The sequence below is a fragment of the Catharus ustulatus genome, chromosome 35 (assembly GCF_009819885.2).
Source record: "Catharus ustulatus isolate bCatUst1 chromosome 35, bCatUst1.pri.v2, whole genome shotgun sequence".
Classification (NCBI taxonomy): Eukaryota; Metazoa; Chordata; class Aves; order Passeriformes; family Turdidae; genus Catharus; species Catharus ustulatus.
Window position 1 is genome coordinate 668,651 of NC_046255.1, and position 23,475 is coordinate 692,125.

The following is a 23,475-nucleotide window of genomic DNA, read 5'->3' on the forward strand; positions in this document are numbered from 1 at the left end:
GTGCAGCCTTTGGGGTGACATCGGGGCGGGGGTCCCCTCGTCACCCCCTTTCACAGTCTCTTAGGGGGGCACCCCTCCCTTTTGAGGGGTGGGGGGGGGGGGTGGGGTGTCCCCAAATTCACTCCCCCCATACCGAGGTGCCCCCTCCCCCTTTTTGCCACTGATGAATTTTTCCCGTTTTTCCCCCATTTCCTGCCCAAATCCCACAGTGGGGAGGGGGGAGGGGGGCAGGAAAAGGGGGTGCGGGGTGGGGGGAGGGGGTTGAGCCCCCTCCCCTCTCAGAGGATGGAGGGGATGGGGGAGCGGGGGCGCCGGGGGGGGCTGGGGGAGCTGAAGGGGGGCGCGGCGGGGGCCACCCGCACCCCCGTGATGCTGTTGAGGCTCCGCGACTTCTCGTAGCCTTGGGGTGGGGGGGGAAAAAACAAATTGGGGAGGGGGCGTCAGTACCCCCAAAATCCTCCTGGTGAACCCCCCAAAATCCCCCCTCACCCTCCCCACCCCACAAAATGGAGACACCCCCTCACCCCCGCAAAATTTTGGGGACACCCCCAAAATTTGGACAGACCTCCCCCCCAAACCCCCACCCCCCGGATTGGGGACCCTCCCCAGGAAATGGAGACCCCTCACAAAATTTGGGACCCCCCCCAAAAATTTGAGGACCCCAGGAAGAGATTTTGGGGGGGGGTTCACCCTCCAGTTTAGGACCCCCCCCCGCCGAAATTTGGGGACCCCTCCCATGAATTTTTTGGGGTTTGGGAAACTGAGGAGGGTGGGGGGGGGGGGGGGGCGGTTTGAGCAGCCAAGCCGGGGTGGGGTGGGGGGAAGGACCCCCCCCCAAATTTGGGACAGTGCCCAGGTGTATTTTAGGGCATCCCAGGTGTATTTAGGGGTTCCTAGGTGTGTTTTAGGGAGTTCCCAGGTGTGTTTTTGGGGGTCCCAGGTGTGTTTTGGGTGTACCCAGGTGTGTTCTGGGTGTTCCCAGGTGTGTTTTAGGAGTCTCCAGGTGTATTTGGGGGTTCCCAGGTGTGTTTTCTGAGTTCCCAGGTGTGTTCTGTGAGTTCTCAGGTGTGTTTTGGGGTTCTCAGGTGTGTTTTGGTGGTTCCCAGGTGTATTTTAGGGCTTCCCAGGTGTATTTTGGGGGATGCCCAGGTGTGTTTGGCAGTTCCCAGATGTATTTTGGGGGTCCCAGGTGTGTTTTGTGAGTTCCCAGGTGTGTTTTTGGAGGTCCCAGGTGTGTTTTAGGGGTTCCCAGGTATATTTTTGGGGATCCCAGGTGTGTTTTGTGAGTTCCCAGGTGTGTTTTATGGGTTCCCAGGTGTGCTTTGTGAGTTCCCAGGTGTACTTTGGCGGTTTCCAGGTGTGTTTTGGGGGTTCCGGCTATATTTTGTGGGTCCCAGGTGTGTTCTGTGAGTTCCCAGGTATTTTTTGGGGGTTCCCAGGTATGTTTGGGAGCTCTCAGGTGTGTTTTGGCTGTACCCAGGTGTGTTTGGGTGTACCCAGGTGTGTTCTGGCGGTTCCAAGGTGTATTTTTGGGGGTCCCAGGTGTGTTTTGTGAGTTCCCAGGTGTGTTTTGTGAGTTCCCAGGTGTGTTCTGTGGTTCCCGGGTATATTTTGGGGGTCCCAGGTGTATTTTGTGAGTTCTCAGGTGTGTTCTGTGAGGTCCCAGGTGTACTTTGGCGGTTTCCCGGTTGTGTTTTGGGTGTACCCAGGTGTATTTTGTGAGTTCCCAGGTGTATTTTAGGGGGTCCCAGGTGTGTTCTGTGAGTTCCCAGGTGTGTTTTGGGTGTTCCCAGGTGTGTTTTGTGAGTTCCCAGGTGTGTTCTGGGTGTTCCCAGGTGTGTTTTGTGAGTTCCCAGATATATTTTGGGGGTCTCTGGTGTGTATTCTGGGGGTTCCCCGGTGTGTTCTGTGAGTTCTCAGGTGTATTTTAGGGGTTCCCAGGTATGTTCTGGTGGTTCCCAGATGTGTTTTGGGGGTTCTCAGATATATTTCGGGGGTCCCTGGTGTGTGTTCTGGGGGTTCCCAGGTGTGTTCTGTGAGTTCTCAGGTGTGGTTTGGGGTGCTCAGGTGTGTTTTGGGGGTTCCCAGGTGTGTTCTGTAAGTCCCCAGGTATGTTTTGGCTGTTCCCGGGTGTATTTTGGGGGTCCCAGGTTTGCCCCCACCCCCGGCTGAAGCAGCGCCGCGGTGCGGGGGGGTGGGGGGGTGGGAATTGCGCATGCGCAGCGGTGCGGAGTGGGCGGGGCCGGACCCCAAAGGAGGCGGGGTTAGACACAAAGGGGCGTGGTTAGACCAAGAGGGGGCGGAGTTAGAACCCAAAAGGGGCGGGGTTAAGGGCGGGGGCGGGGCCAGGGCGAGGGCGCCCCCTCCCGGCTGACCTGCGGCGCTCTCGGGGGTCTCAGGCGGTGACGAGCGCTGGGGACAGAACGGGAGAGGGGAGGGGTCACCCCGGGCTGGGACCCCCTAATGGGGACAGGGACACCCTAATGGGGACAGGGACATCCTAATGGGGACAGGGACCCTACAATGGGGACAGGGACCCCTCCCCAGAATTTGGGGACCTCCTAAATGGGGACAGGGATCCCCTTAAAGGGACAGGGACCCTCTAAATGGGGACAGGGACCCTCTAAAGGGGACAGGGATCCCCTAATGGGGACAGGGACCCTCTTAAAGGGACAGGGACCCCCTAATGGGGACAGCGACCCCCTAAATGGGGACAGGAACCCACTCAGGACTTGGGGACCCTCTTAAAGGGACAGGGACCCTCTTAAAGGGACAGGGACCCTCTAATGGGGACAGGGACCCCCACCAAGGTTTGGGGACCCTCTAATGGGGACAAGGACCCTCTTAAAGGGACAGGGATCCCCTAATGGGGACAGGGACCCTCTAATGGGGACAAGGACCCTCTTAAAGGGACAGGGACCCCCTAATGGGGACAGGGACCCTCTTAAAGGGACAGGGACCCCCTAATGGGGACAGGGACCCTCTTAAAGGGACAGGGATCCCCTAATGGGGACAGGGACCCCCTAAATGGGACAGGGACCCCTCCAGCATTTGGGGACCCTCTTAAAGGGACAGGGACCCCCTAGATGGGGACAGGAACCCACTCAGGACTTGGGGACCCCCTAAATGGGACAGGGACCCTCCCCAGCATTTGGGGACCCCCTACATGGGGACAGGGACCCTCTAAAGGGGACTGGAACCCTCTTAAAGGGACAGGGACCCCCTAATGGGGACAATGACCCCCTAAATGGGACAGGGACCCTCTTAAAGGGACAGAGACCCCCTCTAGGATTTGAGGACCCCCCCCAGGATTTGAGGACCCCCCCCAGGATTTTGGGGTCCCCCAAGGCAGCCCCCACCCCTTGCACGCGCGTGTGCAAGGGGCACCCAGAGCCCCCCAGCGCAGGGGGGTCTGTGCAAGCTCTGACCCCCCCATCCCCCCCACCCTCCCCCAGTTCTCCCAGTTTGCCCAGTCCAGGGCGAGGGGATGGCACTGGGAGGGACATGCAGGGAGTGGGGAGGGGGGGTTGGGGACCCCCAGGGGATTTGGGGGGGATTTAGGGGATTTTGGGGGATTCCCAGGGGGGATTTGGGGGGAATTTGGGGATCCCCAGGAGGTTTGGGGAGACCCCCAGGGGGTTTTAGGGGATCCCCAGAGGGATTTGGGGGGGATTTGGGGACCCCCAGGGGGTTTTAGGGGATCCCCCAAGGGGGAATTTGGGGATCCCCAGGATTTTGGGATACCCTGGTGGGGGATAAAACTCCCCCCACCCAGGATTTTGGGGTACCCCTGGTGAGGATCATCAATCCCCCAGAATTTTGGGGTAGCCCTGGTGGGGATTATTGATCCCCCCAGAATTTTGGGGTGATTTTGGGGGTCTCACACCCACCTTTCCTCAGCCCCCCCTCACTCTGGGGTGTATATTCTGGCCCCAGAAGGAAGCAGGCTCTGTCCCTGCTGTGGGGATTTGGGATTTTGGGGATTTTTAGGGATCTCACACCCACCTTTCCTGAGCCCCCCCTCGCTCTGGGGTGTATATTCAGCCCCAGAAGGAATCAGCTCTGTCCCTGCTGTGGGGATTTGGGATTTTGGGGATTTTTAGGGGTCTCACACCCACCTTTCCTGATCCCCCCCTCACTCTGGGGTGTATATTCGGGTCCCAACAAGAAGCAGCTCTGTCCCTACCGTGGGGATTTGGGATTTTGGGGATTTTTGGGGGTCTCACACCCACCTTTCCTCAGCCCCCCCTCGCTCTGGGGTGTATATTCAGTCCCTAGAAGGAATCAGCTCTGTCCCTGCTGTGGGGATTTGGGATTTTGGGGTGATTTTGGGGGTCTCACACCCACCTTTCCTGAGCCCCCCCTCGCTCTGGGGTGTATATTCGGGTCCCAGAAGGAATCAGCTCTGTCCCTGCTGTGGGGATTTGGGATTTTGGGGATTTTTGGGGGTCTCACACCCACCTTTCCTGAGCCCCCCCTCACTCTGGGGTGTATATTCGGGCCCCAGAAGGAAGCAGCTCTGTCCCTGCTGTGGGGATTTGGGATTTTGGGGATTTTTAGGGGTCTCTCACCCACCTTTCCTCATTCCCCCCTCACTCTGGGGTGTATATTCCGGCCCCAGAAGGAAGCAGCTCTGTCCCTGCTGTGGGGATTGGGGATTTTGGGGATTTTGGGGATTTTTGGGGGTCTCTCACCCACCTTTCCTCAGCCCCCCCTCGCTCTGGGGTGTATATTCAGCCCCCAACAAGAAGCAGCTCTGTCCCTGCTGTGGGGATTTGGGATTTTGGGGTGATTTTGGGGGTCTCACACCCACCTTTCCTCATCCCCCCCTCACTCTGGGGTGTATATTCGGGTCCCAGAAGGAAGCAGCTCTGTCCCTGCTGTGGGGATTTGGGATTTTGGGGATTTTAGGGGTCTCTCACCCACCTTTCCTCAGCCCCCCCTCACTCTGGGGTGTATATTCGGGTCCCAGAAGGAAGCAGCTCTGTCCCTGCTGTGGGGATTTGGGATTTTGGGGTGATTTTGGGGGTCTCTCACCCACCTTTCCTGAGCCCCCCCTCAGTTTGGGGTGTATATTCGGGTCCCAACAAGAAGCAGGCTCTGTCCCTGCCGCAGCGTTCCCGGCTCCCCGCCCCGGGGGGGTTCTGGGGGGCTCCTCCCCCTCGCTCCTCGGGGGACAGGGGCTGCTCGATGGGGGGACAATCCTCCTGAGCCAGCGCTGCCCGGCCCGCCTCGCCGTTGGGACGGGACTCTGTGGGGAGGGGGAGGTGAGATTGGGGTGGGGATCCAGAATTGGGGTGGGGGGACTGAAATTGGGATGGGGGGACACAAAATGGGGAGGGGGAACTGAAATTGGGGTGGGAAAAACAAAATGGGGAGGGGGGACTGAAATGGGGAGGGGGGAACTGAAATGGGGAGGGGGAAACAAAATGGGGAGGGACCCAAAAATTGGGGAGGGGGGAGCCCAAATTGGGGTGGGGGGAACTGAAATGGGGAGGGGGGACTGAAATTGGGGAGGGGGAAATGAAATTGGGGAGGCGGAGCCCAAAAATTGGAGTGGGGGGACTGAAACTGGGGAGGGAAAAAAGAAAATGGGGAGGGAGGGACCCAAAATGGGGAGGGGGGAATGAAATTGGGATGGGGGAACTGAAATTGGGGTGGGGGGAACTGAAATTGGGGGGGGGGATCCCGAAAATTGGGGAGGGGGAAGTGAATTGGGGTGGGGGAATGAAATGGGGTGGGGGAACTGAAATGGGGAGGGGGGAATGAAATGGAGAGGGGGGGAGCCCAAAATTGGGGAGGGGGGAATGAAATGGGGAAGGGGGAGCCCAAAAATTGGGGAGGGGGAACTGAAATTGGGGAGGGAAAAACAAAATGGGGAGGGAGGGACCCAAAAACTGGGGAGGGGGGAGCCCAAATTGGGGTGGGGGGAACTGAAATGGGGAGGGGGAACTGAAATTGGGGAGGGGGGAGCTGGAATGGGGAAGGGGTAGCCCAAAAATTGGAGTGGGGGGACTGAAACTGGGGAGGGAAAAAAGAAAATGGGGAGGGGGAGCCCAGATTGGGGTGGGGGAATGAAATGGGGTGGGGGAATGAAATTGGGGAGGGGGACCCAAAATTGGGGAGGGGGGACTGAAATTGGGGAGGGGGAAATGAAATTGGGGAGGGGGGAGCTGGAATGGGGAAGGGGGAGCCCAAAAATTGGAGTGGGGGGACTGAAATTGGGGAGGGAAAAAAGAAAATGGGGAGGGAGGGACTCAAAATGGGGTGGGGGAACCAAAATGGGGAGGGGGAACTGAAATGGGGAGGGGGAACTGAAATGGGGAGGGGGAACTGAAATGGGGAGGGGAAAACAAAATGGGGAGGGGGGGACTGAAAATTGGGATGGGGGAACTGAAATTGGGGTGGGGGGACTGAAATTGGGGAGGGAAAAACAAAATGGGGAGGGAGGGACCCAAAATGGGGAGGGGGGAATGAAATTGGGGAGGGGGGGGACTGAAATTTGGGGTGGGGGGAGCTGAAATGGGATGGGGGGACCCAAAATTGGGGAGGGGGAACTGAAATGGGGTGGGAAAAACAAAATGGAGTGGGGGAAATAAAATGGGGAGGAGGAACTGAAATGGGATGGGGAATTAAAATTGGGGAGGGGGAACTCCGAAAATTGGGGAGGGGGAACGAAATGGGGAGAGAGGAACCCAAAATTGGGGTGGGGGAACCAAAATGGGGAAGAGGGACTGAAATTGGGTGGGGGAACTGAAATTGGGGAGGGGGAAACCAAAATGTCTCTACAACTGACTAACCCTCCCAAACCTCCCCTAAAACCCTAAAACCCACTCAACCCATCCCAAACCCCTCTAAAACTCCTCTAAACCCCACTAACCACCCCAAACCTCCCCTAAACCCTCTCTAAACCCCATTAACCCATCCCAAACCTCCCCAAACCTCCCCTAAACCCTCTCTAAACCCCACTAACCCATCCCAAAACCTTCTAAACCCCCTCAAACCCCCTCCCCACTTTCTGCCCCTCACTCACCAGCCCTGTTGATCTCCAGCACCTCCTCCTGTGCCAGCGGGCAGAACGGGACCCCTCTAAACCCGCTCTAAACCCCACTAACTCCCCCTTAAACCCTCTCTAAAACCCACTCAAACCATCCTAAACCCCCTCTAAACCCTCTCTAAACCCCATTATGATCCCCAAACCCTCCCCTAAACTTTGTCTAAACCCCACTAACCACCCCAAACCCTGTCTAAAACCCACTCAGCCCATCTCAAACCTCCCCTAAACTCCTCTAAACCTCACCTAAACCCCCTCTAAACCCTCTCTAAACTCCCTTATCACCCCCAAACCTCCCCTAAACTCTCTCTAAAACCCACTAACCCACCCCAAACTCTCTCTAAAACCCATTCAACTTGTCTTAAACCTCCCCTAAACCCTGTCTAAACTCCACTAACTCCCCTATACCCTCTGTAAAACCCACTCAACCCATCCTAAACCTCCCCAAACCTCCCCTAAACCCTCTCTAAAACTCATTAAGCCTCCTAAACCCTCTCTAAAACCCATTAACCCATCCCAAACCTCCCCTAAATCCCCTGTAAACCCCACTCAACCCATTCCAAACCCCCCTAAACCCGGTCTAAACCCCACTAACCACCCCAAACCCTCTCTAACCCCCCTAAACCCGGTCTAAACCCTCTCTAAACCCCCCTCAAACCCCCTCAAACCCCCTCCCCAATTTCTGCCCTCACTCACCAGCCCTGTTGATCTCCAGCACCTCCTCCTGTGCCAGCGGGCAGGCCGGGACCCTCTAAACCCATTAACCCCCAAACCTCACCTAAACTCCTCTAAACTCTCTCTAAAACCCATTAACCCACCCCAAACCCTCTCTAAAACCCACTCAACCCATCCTAAACCCCCTCTAAACCCTCTCTAAACCCTCTCTAAACCCCATTATCACCCCCAAACCTCCCCTAAACTCTCTCTAAAACCCCCTAACCCACCCAAACCCTCTCTAAAACCCACTCAGCCCATCCCAAACCTCACCTAAACCCCCTCTAAAACCCATTCAGCTCATCTTAAACCTCACCTAAACCCTCTCTAAACCCTATTAACTGCCCCAAACCCTCTCCTAAACCCTGTCTAAACCCCACTAACCCGCCCAAACCCTCTCTAAAACTCAATCAACCCATCCCAAACCCCTCTAAACCTCACCTAAACCCTCTCTAAACCCTGTCTAAACCCCACTAACCCACCCAAACCCTCTGTAAAACCCATTCAACCCATCCTAAACCTCTCTAAACCCATTAACCCACCCCAAAACTCCCCTAAACCCTGTCTAAACCCCACTAACCCATCCCAAACCTCCCCAAAACTCCCCTAAACCCTCTCTAAACCCATTCAACCCATCCTAAACCCTCTCAAAAACCCATTAACCTCCCCAAAACTCCTCTAAACCCTCTCTAAACCCCCCTAAAAACCTCAAACACCCCCAGACCCCTCCCCAATTTCTACCCCCACTCACCAGCCCTGTTGATCTCCACCACCTCCTCCTGTGCCAGCGAGCAGAACGGGACCCCTCTAAACCCTCTCTAAACCTCACTAACCCACCCCAAACCTCACCTAAACCCTGTCTAAAACCTATTAACCCCCCCAAACCTTCCCTAAACCCTCTCTAAAACCCCTTGACCCACCCCAAACCCTCTCTAAACCCCACTCAACCCATCCTAAACCTCCCCAAAACTCCTCTAAACGCACCAAACCACCCCAAACCTCCCCTTAACCTCCCCAAAACCCGGTCTAAACCCCACTAACCCCCCCAAACTTCACCTAAACTCCCTCTAAAACCCACTCAACCCATCCCAAACCACTCTAAAACTCCTCTAAAACCCATTAACCACCTCAAATCTCCCCTAAACCCTCTCTAAAACCCATTAACCCATCCCAAACCTCCCCAAAACTCCTCTAAAACCCACTCAACCCATCCTAAATCCCCTCTAAACCCTCTCTAAACCCCACTAACACCCCCAAACCTCCCATAAACCTGCCTTAAACCCTGTCTAAAACCCACTCAACCCAACTCAAACCTCCCCTAAACCCTCTCTAAACCCCATTATCACCCCCAAACCTCCCCTAAACTCTCTCTAAAACCCACTAACCCACCCCAAACTCTCTCTAAAACCCACTCAACTTGTCTTAAACCTCCCCTAAACCCTGTCTAAACTCCACTAACTCCCCTATACCCTCTCTAAAACCCACTCAACCCATCCTAAACCTCCCCAAACCTCCCCTAAACCCTCTCTAAAACCCATTAACCCATCCCAAACCTCCCCTAAATCCCCTGTAAACCCCACTCAACCCATTCCAAACCCCCCTAAACCCGGTCTAAACCCCACTAACCACCCCAAACCCTCTCTAACCCCCCTAAACCCGGTCTAAACCCTCTCTAAACCCCCCTCAAACCCCCCCAGACCCCTCCCCACTTTCTGCCCCCGCTCACCAGCCCTGTTGATCTCCAGCACCTCCTCCTGTGCCAGCGGGCAGGCCGGGACCCCTCTAAACCCTCTCTAAACCCCACTAACCCACCCCAAACCCAGCCTAAACCCCAATAAACCCTCTCTAAACCCCACTAACCCATCCCAAACCCACCCCAAACCCCAATAAACCCTCCCCAGTTTTGGACTCCCACTCACCAGCCCTGTTGATCTCCAGCACCTCCTCCTGTGCCAGCGGGCAGGCCGGGACCCCTCTAAACCCTCTCTAAACCTCACTAACCCATCCCAAACCTCCCTAAACCTGCCCTAAACCCACTGAAGCCATCTCAAACCCCCTCTAATCCCTCTCTAAACCCCATTAACCCATCCCAAATCCTCTCTAAAACCCATTCAACCCATCCTAAACCTCTCTAAACCCTCTCTAAATCCCACAACCCCCCCCAAACTTCACCTAAACTCCCTCTAAAACTCACTCAACCCAACCCAAACTGCCCCTAAACCTCACCTAAACCCTCTCTAAAATCCCATTAACCCCCTTAGACTTCCCTTAAACCCTCTCTAAACCCCACTAACCCTCTCTAAACCTCCCCTAAACCCACTCTAAACCCACTAACCCATCCCAAACCCACCCCAAACCCCCTCAAACCCCCTCCCCACTTTCTGCCCCCACTCACCAGCCCTGTTGATCTCCACCACCTCCTCCTGCGCCAGCGGGCAGGCCGGGACCCTCCTGGCCCCCCTGGGACTCCCGGGAGCCGCGTTGGGCCCCGAGCCCGGCGATCCGTACCCGGGGGAGCCCGGCTGGGGCGGCCTGGGGATGTGTTTGTTCTTCTTCTTGGGCAGCTTCTGCTTGGCCATGGCCAGCGAGTAGTACATGCCAAAGTTGTTGACGATGACGGGGACGGGCATGGCGATGGTGAGGACGCCGGCCAGGGCGCAGAGAGCGCCCACCAACATCCCCGACCACGTCATGGGGTACATGTCACCGTAACCCAGCGTGGTCATGGTGACAACGGCCCACCAGAACCCGATGGGGATGTTCTTGAAGTAGGTGTGGCGGCTGCCGGTGACGTCGTCGGGGTCGGCGCCGATGCGCTCGGCGTAGTAGATCATGGTGGCGAAGATCAGCACCCCCAAGGCGAGGAAGATGACGAGGAGGAGGAACTCGTTGGTGCTGGCGCGTAAAGTGTGGCCCAGCACGCGCAGCCCCACGAAGTGGCGCGTCAGCTTGAAAATCCGCAGGATCCTGACAAACCTCACCACCCTGAGAAATCCCAACACATCCTTGGCCGCTTTAGAGCTCAAACCTCTCAACCCAACCTCCAAATAAAACGGCAAAATGGCCACGAAGTCGATGATGTTGAGGCTGCTCTTGATGAAGTCGCGCTTGTCCGGGCAGAAGCTGACGCGCATGAGGAACTCGAAGGTGAACCAGACCACGCAGAGCCCCTCCACGTAGGTGAGGAAGGGCTCGGTCTCCACCTCCACGGCCACCTGCGTGCCCGTCTGGTTGCCCGTGGTCACCGTCTCGGTCTTGTTGATGACGCGGTTGAAGGCCTCGTGCGTCTCCAGGCAGAAGGTGGTGATGGAGATGAGGATGAAGAAGAGGGAGGCGAAGGCGACGTACTGGGGGGGAAGGGAGGGGTTAGGATTGCTCTGAACGCGGGTTAAATGGGTTAGGATTGGTTTAGAGTCATCCTGAAAGGCACTAAAGCCGGTCTAAACCTTCTAAACCTGGTCTAACCACTCTAAACCCGGTCTAACCACTCTAAAGCCAGCTCAAACCCCGCTAAACCCAGCTCAAACCACTCTAAAGCCAGCCCAAACAACTCTAAAGCCAGCTCAAACCACTCTAAAGCCAGCTCAAACAGTCTCAAACTGTTCTAGATTCACTTTAAAAGGCACTAAAGCCAGTCTAAACCCTCTAAACCCAGTCTAACCACTCTAAAGCCAGCTCAAACCACTCTAAACCCAGCCCAAACCACTCTAAACCCAGTTTAAATTATCTGGAACTGTTCTAGATTCACTTCAAAAGGCACTAGAGCCAGTCTAACCACTCTAAACCCAGCCCAAACCACTCTAAAGCCAGTTCAAACCACTCTAAAGCCAGTTCAAACCACTCTAAAGCCAGCTCAAACCACTCTAAAGCCAGCTCAAACCACTCTAAACCCAGCCCAAACCACTCTAAACCCAGCTCAAACGATCTGGAACTGTTCTAGACTCATCCTGAAAGGCACTAAAGCCAGTCTAACCACTCTAAACCCGGTCTAACCACTCTAAACCCAGGCCAAACCACTCTAAACCCAGCTCAAACCACTCTAAAGCCAGTTCAAACCACTCTAAACCCAGCCCAAAGCACTTTAAACCCAGCTCAAACCACTCTAAAGTCAGCTCAAACCACTCTAAAGTCAGCTCAAACCACTCTAAACCGAGCCCAGACCACTCTAAACCCAGCTCAAACCACACTAAATTCACCTCAAACCCCTCTAAAACTGTTCTAGACTCGCCCTAAAACCCACTAAACCCAGCTTAAATGATCTGGAACTGTCCTAAATTCATCCTAAAAGGCACTAAACCCAGTCTAACCACTCTAAACCCGGTCTAACCACTCTAAACCCAGCCCAAACCACTCTAAACCCAGCCCAAACCACTTTAAATCCAGCCCAAACCACTCTAAACCCAGCTTAAATGATCTGGAACTGTTCTAGATCTGTGTTAAATTCCACTACACCCAGCCCAAACCACTCTAAATCCAGCTCAAATTATCTGAAATTGCTCTAGACTGCCCCTAAATCCCACTAAACCCAGCCCAAACCACTCTAAACCCAGCCCAAACCACTCTAAACCCAGTTGAAATTATCTGAAACTGGTCTAGACTCGTGTTAAATGCCACTAAACCCAGGTCAAATCACTCTAAACCCAGCTTAAATGATCTGGAACTGTTCTAGACTCATGTTAAATTCCACTAAAGCCAGTCTAACCACTCTAAACCCGGTCTAACCACTCTAAACCCAGCTCAAACCACTCTAAACCCAGCCCAAACCACTCTAAACCCAGCCCAAACCACTCTTAAACCCAGCTCAAACCACTCTAAACCCAGCCCAAACCACTCTAAAGCCAGCTCAAACCACTCTAAAGCCAGCTCAAATGATCTGAAACTGGTCTAGATTCATGTTAAATACCACTAAAGCCAGCTCAAACCCCTCTAAAGCCAACTTAAATGATCTGGAACTGTCCTAGATTAATCCTAAAAGGCACTAAAGCCACTGTAACCACTCTAAATCCAGCCCAAACCACTCTAAACCCACCTTAAATGATCTGGAACTGTTCTAGATCTGTGTTAAATTCCACTAAACCCAGCTCAAACCACTCTAAATCCAGCTCAAATTATCTGAAATTGCTCTAGACTGCCCCTAAATCCCACTAAACCCAGCTCAAAAAACTCTAAACCCAGCTCAAACCACTCTAAACCCAGCTCAAACCACTCTAAACCCAGCCCAAACCACTCTAAACCCAGTTGAAATTATCTGAAACTGGTCTAGACTCGTGTTAAATGCCACTAAACCCAGGCCAAATCACTCTAAACCCGGCTTAAATGATCTGGAACTGTTCTAGATTCACCTTAAAACCCAATAAAGCCAGTTCAAACCCCTCTAAAGCCAACTTAAATGATCTCAAACTATTCTAGATTCACTTAAAACCCACTAAACCCAGCTCAAACAATCTAAAACTGTTCTAGACTGCCCTTAAATCACACTAAACCCAGTCTAACTACTCTACACCCAGCTCTAACCACTCTAAACCCACCCCAAACCCCTCTAAAACTGTCCTAGACTCATCCTAAAAGGCACTAAACATAGTCTAAACCCCACTAAACCAAGTTCAAACAATCTGAAACTGTTCTAGACTCACCCTAAATTCCACTAAAGCCAGCTTAAATGATCTGGAACTGTTCTAGAGTCACTTTAAAATGCACTAAACCCAGCCCAAACCACTCTAAACCCAGCTCAAACGATCTGAAACTGTTCTAGATTCGCTTTAAAAGGCACTAAACCCAGCTCAAACCACTCTAAAGTCAGCTCAAATTATCTGGAACTGTTCTAGATTCACTTTAAAAGGCACTAAACCCAGTCTAACCACTCTAAACCCATTCTAGCCACTCTAAACCCAGTTTAAATGATCTGGAACTGTTCTAGACTTGTCTTAAAACCCACTAAAGCCAGCCCAAACCACTCTAAACCCAGCTTAAATGATCTAGAACTGTTCTAGATTCATGTTAAATGCCACTAAAGCCAGTTCAAACCCCTATAAATCCAGATTAAATGATCTGAAACTGTTCTAGACTCGCCTTAAAACCCACTAAAGCCAGCTCAAATTATCTGGAACTGTTCTAGACTCATCCTAAAAGGCACTAAACCCAGTCTAACCACTCTAAACCCAGTTTAAATGATCTGGAACTGTTCTAGACTTGCCTTAAAACACACTAAAGCCAGCTCAAACCCCCCTAAGCCCAACCCAAACCACTCTAAATCCAGCTCAAACCCCTCTAAATCCAGCTCAAACCACTCTAAAACTGTTCTAGGCTCACCTTAAAAGGCACTAAACCCAGTCTAACCACTCTAAATCCAGCCCAAACCACTCTAAAACTGTTCTAGACTGCCTCTAAATTCCACTAAAGCTAGCTCAAATTATCTAGAACTGTTTTAGATTCACTTTAAAAGGCACTAAACACAGTCTAGACCATCCAAACCCAGTCTAAACCCTCTAAAGCAAGCTCAAACGCTTTAAGACTCATCCTAAATCCCACTAAACCCAGCCCAAACACTCTAAAACTGTTCTAGACTCACCCTAAAACACTCTAAACCCAGCCCAAAGAGTCTGAAACTGTTCCAGACTCATCCTAAAAGGTACTAAACCCAGCTTAAACAATCTAAAACTGTTCTAGACTCACCCTAAAAGGTACTAAACCCAGCTTAAACAATCTAAAACTGTTTTAGGCTCACCCTAAAAGGCACTAAACCCAGCCCAAACCATTCTAAACCCAGCTCAAACGATCTGAAACTGTTCTAGATTGCCTCTAAATCAAACTAAACCCAGCCTAAACCCCTCTAAAGCCCCTCCTAAACCCCGGGGGATCCCCTGGGGAGGGGCTGGGGGGGTTGGGACCCCCCCCCCAAATTCATGGAGAGCCCCCAAAAGTGACAGTGGCACCCAGGAGTTTGCACTTGTGACCCCCCCAAATCTCTGACACCCCCAAAATTTATTGGGGAGGGGGACAGGGGTCCAAATTCTGACCATAAAAATGGGGGGGGGGGACACCCAAATGTCCGAATTTCTGACCCCTCCCCAAATTTGGGTGAACTCCCCAACCCCCTCCAATCATTGATCCCCCTCCCCAAAATCAGTGGAGCCCCAGAAAATGGGGAGGGGGTTGGGGACATTGGGGGGACACAAAATGGGGAGAGGGGACAGAAAATGGCGAGGGGGTTTGGGGACACTGGGGGGGTTTGGGGACATTGGGGGGAGACAGAAAATGGGGAGGGGGATTTGGGGACACTGGGGGGATTTGGGGACACTGGGGGTGGTTTGGGGACACTGGGGGTGGTTTGGGGACACTGAGAGGGTGACACAAAATGGGGGGGGGACACAGAGGCTGGGGGGGTTTTGGGGACACTGGGGGGTCACAAAATGGGGAGGGGGGGTTGGGGACACTGGGGGCTTTGGGGACATTGGGGGGGGGGGACACAAAATGGGGAGGGGGATTTGGGGACACCGAGGAGGGGTCACAAAATGGGGAGGGGGAGTTTGGGGACATTAAGGGGTGACACAAAATGGGGAGGGGGGACACAAAATGGCGAGGGGGGTTGGGGACACAGGGGGAGGTTGGGGACACTGGGGGGGTTTGGGGACATTGGGAGTGACACAAAATGGGGAGGGGGGGTTGGGGACACTGAGGGGTTTTGGGGACATTGAGGGAGGGACACAAAATGGGGAGGGGGGGACATTGGGGGGGGGAACACAGGGATGGAGCCCAGGGGACATTGGGGGTGACACAAAATGGGGAGGGGGGTTTTGGGGACACTGGTGGGGATTTGGGGACACCGAGGGGGGGACACAAAATGGGGAGGGGGGGACACAGAGGCTGGGGGGATTTGGGGACACTGGGGGGGGTTTGGGGACATTGGGGGGGACACAAAATTGGGGAAGGGGGGTTGGGGACATTGGAGGGGTTTGGGGACACTGGGGGGGTTTGGGGACATTTGGGGTGACACAAAATGGGGGGGAGGGGACAGAAATGGGAAGGGGGTTTGGGGACATTGGGGGGAGACACAAAATGGGGAGGGGGGACACGAAATAAGGAGGGGGGTTGGGGACATTGGGGGGGTTTGGGGACACTGAGGGGGGGACACAAAATGGGGAGGGGTATTTGGGGACACTGGGGGGGTTTGGGGACACTGAGGGGGGGACACAAAATGAGGAGGGGGGGACAGAAAATGGGGAGGGGGTGTGGGGACACTGGGGGGATTTGGGGACACTGAGGAGGGGGCACAAAATGGAGAGGGGGGGACACAGAGGCTGGGGGGGGTCTGGGGACACTGGGGGGACACAAAACGGGGAGGGGGGACATGGGGGGTGACATTTGAGGGGGACATGAAATGGGGAGGGGGATTTGGGGACACTGGAGGGGGGTTGGGGACACCGAGGGGGGGACACAAAATGGGGAGGGGGATTTTGGGGACATAGGAGGGGTTTGGGGACATTGGGGGGAGACACAAAATGGGGAGGGGGGTTTGGGGACATTGAGGAGGGACAGAAAATGGGGAGGGGGGGACAGAGGCTGGGGGTGTTTTGGGGACACTGAGGGGGGTTTGGGGACATTGAGGGGTGACAGAAAATGGGGAGGGGGGGACACAAAATGGGGAGGGGTATTTGGGGACACTGGGGGGGTTTGGGGACATTGGGGGGGGACACAAAATGGGGAGGGGGGGGACACGAAATGGGGAGGGGGGTTGGGGACACTGGGGGGGTTTGGGGACACGGGGGGGGGTGACACAAAATGGCGAGGGGGGTTGGGGACACTAGGGGTGGTTGGGGGACACTGGGGGGATGACACAAAATGGGGGGGGGGACACAAAATGGGGAGGGGGATTTGGGGACACCAAGGGGGGTTTGGGGACATTGGGGGGGGTTGGGGACACTGAGGGGAGTTTGGGGACACCGAGGGGGGGTGGGGACACCGAGGAGGATTTGGGGACACCGAAGGGGGGGGGGGTGGTGACAGAATATTTAGGTCATGCGAGGAGTGGGCGGGGCCGCAATTTGGGGACACTCGGGGGGGGTCGGGGGACACAGGGGACACAGGGGGGGAGGGGATATAATTTGGGGACACGGGGGGGACACAGGGGACATTGAGGGACAGGCTAGGGGGGGGGAGGGGACGCGATTTAGGCCACGGAGGGGGGGGGGAGGTGACAATGAAGGGGGGGTGACAATGAGGGGGGGGAGGGGATTTAGGACAGACCCGAGGGGGGGGAGGGGATTTAGGCCAGACCCGAGGGGGGGGAGGGGATTTAGGCCAGACCCGGGGGGGGAGGGGATTTAGGACAGACCCAGGGGGGGGTGACAATGAGGGGGGGGAGGGGATTTAGGCCAGACCCGGGGGGGGGAGGGGGCACCGCAGTGCGGTCTCGGTCTCTCTTCCCCCCCCCCCCCTCTCCTGCCCCTCCCCCCCCCGCAGCCGCTGGCCCCGATCCTGCCGCAGCGAGCCCTGGGGGGGGGGAGGGGACATTGGGGACATTGAGGGGGGGAGCATCGGAGACCCCTCCCCCCATCCCGGTGTCCTCCCGTGTCCCCTCCCCCCCCCCTAAAAATCCGCGCGGTGTCACCCCCCCATCCTAAAAAAATAAAATTTCTGCACTCGGAGAGCCCCAAAATCAGATCTGAGACCTCCTGAGACCCCAAAATCAGATCTGAGACCCCCCCCAAATCAGATCTGAGACCCCCAGACCCCCCTAAACCCCCTCAAAGCCCCCCTAAAACCTCTCAGAGACCCCCTCGGAGCCCCTCTAAAATCCCCCAAAATCATCTTAAACTTTTTGAGGGGGGTCTTAATCCACTCAGAGAGTTTTAGACCACCTCAAAAATTCACTGAACACCCTAAAAAATGCACTGAACTCCCTTAAAAATGCATTGAACACCTAAAAAATGCCCTGAATTCCTTCAAAAATGCACTGAACCCCCTAAAAAATGCACTGAATCCCCTAAAAAATTCACTGAACACCCTAAAAATGCACTGAACACCTTAAAAATGCACTGAACCTCCTAAAAATGAACTGAACACCCTAAAAAATGAACTGAATCCCTTCAAAAATGACCTGAATTCCTTCAAAAATGACCTGAACACCCTAAAAAATGCACTGAACACCCTAAAAAATGCACTGAACCCCCTAAAAATGCATTGAATCCCCTCAAAAATGAACTGAACCTCCCAAAAATGAACTGAACCCCTTAAAAAATGCACTGAACACCCTCAAAAATGACCTGAACTCCTAAAAAATGCACTGAACCCCTTAAAAAATGACCTGAACCCCCACAAAAATGCATTGAATCCCCTCAAAAATGAACTGAACCTCCCAAAAATGCACTGAACACCCTAAAAAATGCACTGAACTCCTAAAAAATGCACTGAACCTGCTCAAAAATGCACTGAACCCCCCTCAGAATTCCCCCAAAACTCCTCAGAATCCCCCAAAACCACTCAGAATTTCCTCAAAATTCCTCAGAATTTCCCCAAAATCCCTCAGAAATCCCCCAAAATCCCTCAGAATTCCCCAAAAACCCCTCAAAATTCCCTCAAAACTCCTCAGAACCCCCCTCAGAGATGTCCTAAACCCCCCTCAGTCACCCTTAAATCCTCTCCCAACCCTCCAAACTCTGCTCAGAGCCTCCCTAAAAATCCCTCAGTCACCTTTAAATGCTCACATCACCCTAAAATCCCCCCAGAGCTCCCTTAAAATCCCCTCAGAGTTCCCCCAAACTTCCCAAACCTCTTCAGAGAGCCCCTAAACCCTCTCAGAGATGCCTCAAAACCCCCTAAAGAGCCTCTAAAAACCCCTCAGAGATGCTCTAAACTCCTTCAGAATCTCTCTAAACCCATCACAGCCTCTCAAAGCCAACTCAGAGATGTTTTAAACCTCCTCAGAAATGCCCTAAACCCCTCTAGATCACCCTAAACCCCCTCAGAACTGTCCTAAAGCCTTTCAGAGATGCCCTCAGACCCCTCAGAGCTGCTCTAAAACCCCTCTAGATCACCCTAAACTACCTCAGAACTGCCCTAAATCCCTTCAGAACACCCTAAACCCCCCCAGAGTTGCCCTAAACCTCCTCAGAAATGCCCTAAATCCCTCAGAGCTGCCCTAAAACCTCTCTAGATCACCCTAAAACCCTTCAAAACACCTTCAACCCTCTCAGAGCTTCTCTAAATTCCCTCAGAAATACCCTAAAACCCCTCAGATCACCCTAAACATCCTCAGGGATTCCCTAAATCCCTCTAGATCACCCTATATCCCTTCAGAGCTGTCCTAAATCCCTTCAGAAATACCCTAAAACCCCTCTAGATCTCCCTAAACCCTCTCAAAAATGCCCTAAAACCCCTCTAGATCACCGTAAACCCCTGCAGAAATGCCCTAAATCCCTTCAGAACACCCCAAACCCCTCTAGATCATCCTAAACCCCCCCAGAGCTGCCCTAAACCTCTCTAGTTCACCCTTAACCCCCTCAGAGCTGCCCTAAATCCCTTCAGAACACCCTAAACCACCTCAGAGCTGTCCTAAAACCCTCTAGATCACCTTAAAACACCTCAGAGCTGCCCTAAACCCCCTCAGAGCTGCCCTAAACCCCCTCAGAGCTGCACTACTACCCCTCTAGATCACCTTAAACCCCTTAGAACACCCTAAACCCCTCAGAAATGCCCTAAATCCCTTCAGAGCTGCCCTAAACCCACTCAGAAATGCCGCAAACCCCTTCAGAGTTGCCCTAAAACCTCTCTAGATCACCCTAAACCCCCTCAGAACATCCTAAACCCCCTCGGAGCTGCCCTAAACCTCCTCAGAAGTGCCCCAAACCCCTCAGAAATGCCGCAAACCCCTTCAGAGCTGCCCTAAACACCTCTAGATCATCCTAAATCCCTCTAGATCGCCCTAAACCACCTCAGAAATGCCCTAAAATCACTCAGAGCACCCTTAAAGCCCCTCAGAAAACCCTTTAACACCCTCAGAACACCCTTAAACCCCTCTAGATCACTCTAATCCCCCTCAGAAATGCCCTAAAACCCCTTCAGAGCTTCCCTAAAACCTCTCTAGATCACCCTAAACTCCTCTAGATCATCCTTAAACCTCCTCAGAAATGCCCTAACCCCTCTAGATCGCCCTTAAACCCCCTCAGAGATGCCCTAAATCCCCTCAGAGCTGCCCTAAACCCTTCTAGATCACCCCTAAATCCCTTCAGAGCTGCCCCAAATCTCCCAGAGCCCCCTGAGGCCCTCTAAGACTCCCTCAGAGCTGCCCTAAACCCCTCTAGATCACCTTAAAACACCTCAGAGCACCCTAAACCCCTCCAGAAACGCCGCAAACCCCTTCAGAGCTGTCCTAAAACCTCTCTAGATCAGCCTAAACCCCCTCAGATCTGCCCTAAACCCCTCTAGATCACCCTAAACCCCTTTAGATCATCCTAAACCACCTCAGAGATGCCCTAAACCCCTCAGAAATGCCGCAAACCCCTTCAGAGCTGTCCTAAAACCTCTCTAGATCACCTTAAACCCCCTCAGAGATGCCCTAAACCCCCTCAGAGCTGCCCTAAAATCTCTTTAGATCACCCTAAACCCCCTGAGAAATGCCCTAAATCCCTTCAGAACACCCTAAACCCCCTCAGAACACCCTTAATCCCGCTCAGAGCTTCCCTAAAACCTCTATAGATCACCCTAAACCTCTATAGATCACCCTAAAACCCTTCAGAGCTGCCCTAAACCCCTCCAGATCTCCCTTAAACCCCCTCAGAAATGCCCTAAACCTCTCTAGATCACCTTAAACCCCCTCAAAACACCCTAAACCCCCTCAGAGGTGCCTTTAGCCCCCTCAGAAATGCCCTAAATCCCTTCAGAACACCCTAAATCCCCTCAGAAATGCCCTAAACCCCCTTCAGAAAACCTTAATCCCCCTCAGAAATCCCTGAACCCCTCAGAGCCGCCCTAAACCCCCTCTAGATCATCCTAAACCCCCTCAGAAATGCCCTAAACCCCTTCAGAACACCCTTAAACCCCTCAGAGATGCCCTAAACCCTTTCAGAAAACGTTAAACCCCCTCAGAAATCCCTAAACTCCCTCAGAAATCCCCAAACCCCTCAGAGCCGCCCTCACCCCCCAAACCCCACCAAACCCCATCTTAACCCCCCTAAACCCCATCTTAAACCCCCTAAACCCCATCCTAACCCCCTTAAACCCATCCTAACCTCACAAACCCCCTCAGAACACTCTAAATCCCCTCAGAAATGCCCTAAATCCCTTCAGAACACCTTCATCCCCCTCAGAGCCGCCCTAAACCCCCTCAGAAACGCCGCAAACCCCTTCAGAGCTGCCCTAAAACCTCTCTAGATCACCTTAAACCCCCTCTAGATCATCTTAAACCCGCTCTAGATCATCCTAAACCCCCTGAGAAATCCCTAAACTCTCTCAGAAATCCCCAAACCCCTCAGAGCCGCCCTCACCCCCCTCACTCCACTAAACCCCACAAAACCCCAGTAAACCCCATCCTAACACCACTAAACCCATCCTAACACCCCAAACCCCCTCAAAACACCCTAAAACCCCTCAGAAATGCCCTAAACCCCCTCAGAAACACCCTAAATCCCTTCAGAACACCCTAAAAGCCCTCAGAAATCCCTGAACCCCTCAGAGCCGCCCTCACTCCCCTCACCCCCCTCACTCCACTAAACCCCACAAAACCCCATCCTAACCCCACTAAACCCATCCTAACACCCCCAAACACATCCTAACACCCCAAACCCCTCTAGATCACCCTTAAACCCCTCAGAAATGCCCTAAATCCCTTCAGAACACCTTCATCCTCCTCAGAAATCCCTGAACCCCTCAGAGCCACCCTCACTCCCCTCACCCCCCTCACTCCACTAAACCCCACAAAACCCCATCCTAACCCCCACTAAACCCTTCCTAACACCCCAAACCCCTCTAGATCACCCTAAACCACCTCAGAAATGCCCTAAACCCCCTCAGAAATACCCTAAATCCCTTCAGAACACCTTCATCCCCCTCAGAGCCGCCCTAACCCCCCTCACTCCCCTCACCCCCAAACCCCACTAAACCCCATCCCAACCCCCCTAAACCCCATCCTAACCCCCTTAAACCCATCCTAACCCCCTCACCCCCTCACCCTGGCCATCCTGGACGAGTAGGGATCCTCGAAGAGCGCCCAGAGCCGCGGTCTCCATCTCCTCCACCACCCGGCCGGCCGCCCCTCCTCCAGGCACAGCCGCTTGGGCTCGGCCGGCTCGGGCGGGCCGGGCCCCTCGGGGCTCTCGAAGCTGTCCAGGGCCTCCTCGGCATCGCGGTGCTGCCGGTAATTCATCCAGCAGCACGCCTCCACGTCCGTCTCGTCGATGCCCCAGAAGGCGAGCTCCTCCTCGAACAGCGGCCCGCACACATCGGCCGGGCAGTGCAGCTTGCCGGTGCGGTAATAGTTGAGCACGTAGGCGAACACGGCGGGGTGGCGGTCGAAAAAGAATTCGCCCGCTCCGGCGTCGTAGTCGAAGCGGGCGGCGGCGCCCGGCTCGGCCAGCCCGGCCAGGCGGGTGCCGGGCAGCGTCTGCAGGGTGCTGCGGTACGTCTCATGGCGGACGCCGCCGACGTTGATCACCACTTTGTCGCGCTCGGCTTGCCAGCCCATGGCGAGAGTCGCGACAGGAGGAGGGGGCGAGAGTGGCGATAGGAGGAGGAGGGGGCGAGGGGAGGGAGAGGGGACGGCGGGTGCCGCATCCCGGCGCGGCGGGGAGGGCGCGGGGGGCGCAGGCGCGGCGGGGACGGGCCCGCAATGGGGGAGGGCACACCCACATCGGGGAGGGCACGCCCATATTGAGGGAAACCACGCCTACATTGAGGGGAAAACACGCCCACACTGGGGAGGGCACGCCCACATTGAGGGGAAACCACGCCCATCGTGAAGGTAAAACCCCGCCTTTATTGAAACCACGCCCACACTGAGGGGAGGACACGCCCACAGTGAGGGGAAAATACGCCCACCGTGAAGGCAAAACCCCGCCTTTCTTGAAACCACGCCTACATTGAGGGAGGACACGCCCACATTGAGGGAGGATACGCCCACATTGAAGAGGACACGCCCACATTGAGGGGAAAACACGCCCACCGTGAGGGGAGAACACGCCCATCGTGAAGGCAAAACCCCGCCTTTCTTGAAACCACGCCCACATTGAGAGAGGACACGCCCGCATTGCAGAGAAACCACGCCCACATTGAGGAGGACATGCCCACATTGAGGAAGGGCACGCCCACATTGAGGGGAAACCACGCCCACCGTGAAGGCAAAACACAGCCTTTATTGAAACCACGCCCACATTGAGGGAGGACACACCCACATTGAGGGAGGGCACGCCCACATTGAGGGAGGACACGCCCACAGTGAGGGAGGGCACGCCCATATTGAGAGGAAGGCACGCCCATATTGGGGAGGACACGCCCACATTGAGGGGAAAACACGCCCACCGTGAGGGGAGGCCACGCCCACCGTAAAGGTAAAACCCCGCCTATATTGAAACCACGCCCACATTGAGAGAGGACACGCCCACATTGCGGGGAAACCACGCCCACATTGATTGGAACACGCCCACATTGAGGAGGCCACGCCCACCATGAAGGCAAAACACAGCCTTTATTGAAACCACGCCCACATTGAGGGAAGA

General features: G+C 54.5%; 1 protein-coding gene across 6 annotated transcripts; it reads right to left on the reverse strand.

Moving 5' to 3' along the window:
* Nucleotides 1-278: 278 nt before the first annotated feature.
* Nucleotides 279-22,545, reverse strand: LOC117009755 (potassium voltage-gated channel subfamily C member 1-like). 6 transcript variants are annotated; one of them, XM_033084091.1, is made up of 6 exons: nt 21,933-22,545; nt 10,164-11,115; nt 5,075-5,251; nt 4,699-4,731; nt 2,376-2,412; nt 314-400 (listed from the first exon to the last, which is right to left on the reverse strand). In XM_033084091.1, exons 1-5 carry the CDS (start codon nt 22,443-22,445, stop codon nt 2,396-2,398), a joined length of 1,692 nt encoding a protein of 563 aa, XP_032939982.1. In that variant the 5' UTR covers nt 22,446-22,545; the 3' UTR covers nt 314-400; nt 2,376-2,395. The 6 variants fall into 6 exon arrangements, 5 of the variants coding, with proteins under 5 accessions (XP_032939979.1, XP_032939983.1, XP_032939982.1 ...); XM_033084088.1 differs by lacking the exon at nt 2,376-2,412 and having other exon boundaries at nt 279-400; XM_033084090.1 differs by lacking the exon at nt 4,699-4,731 and having other exon boundaries at nt 5,042-5,251.
* Nucleotides 22,546-23,475: the final 930 nt, after the last annotated feature.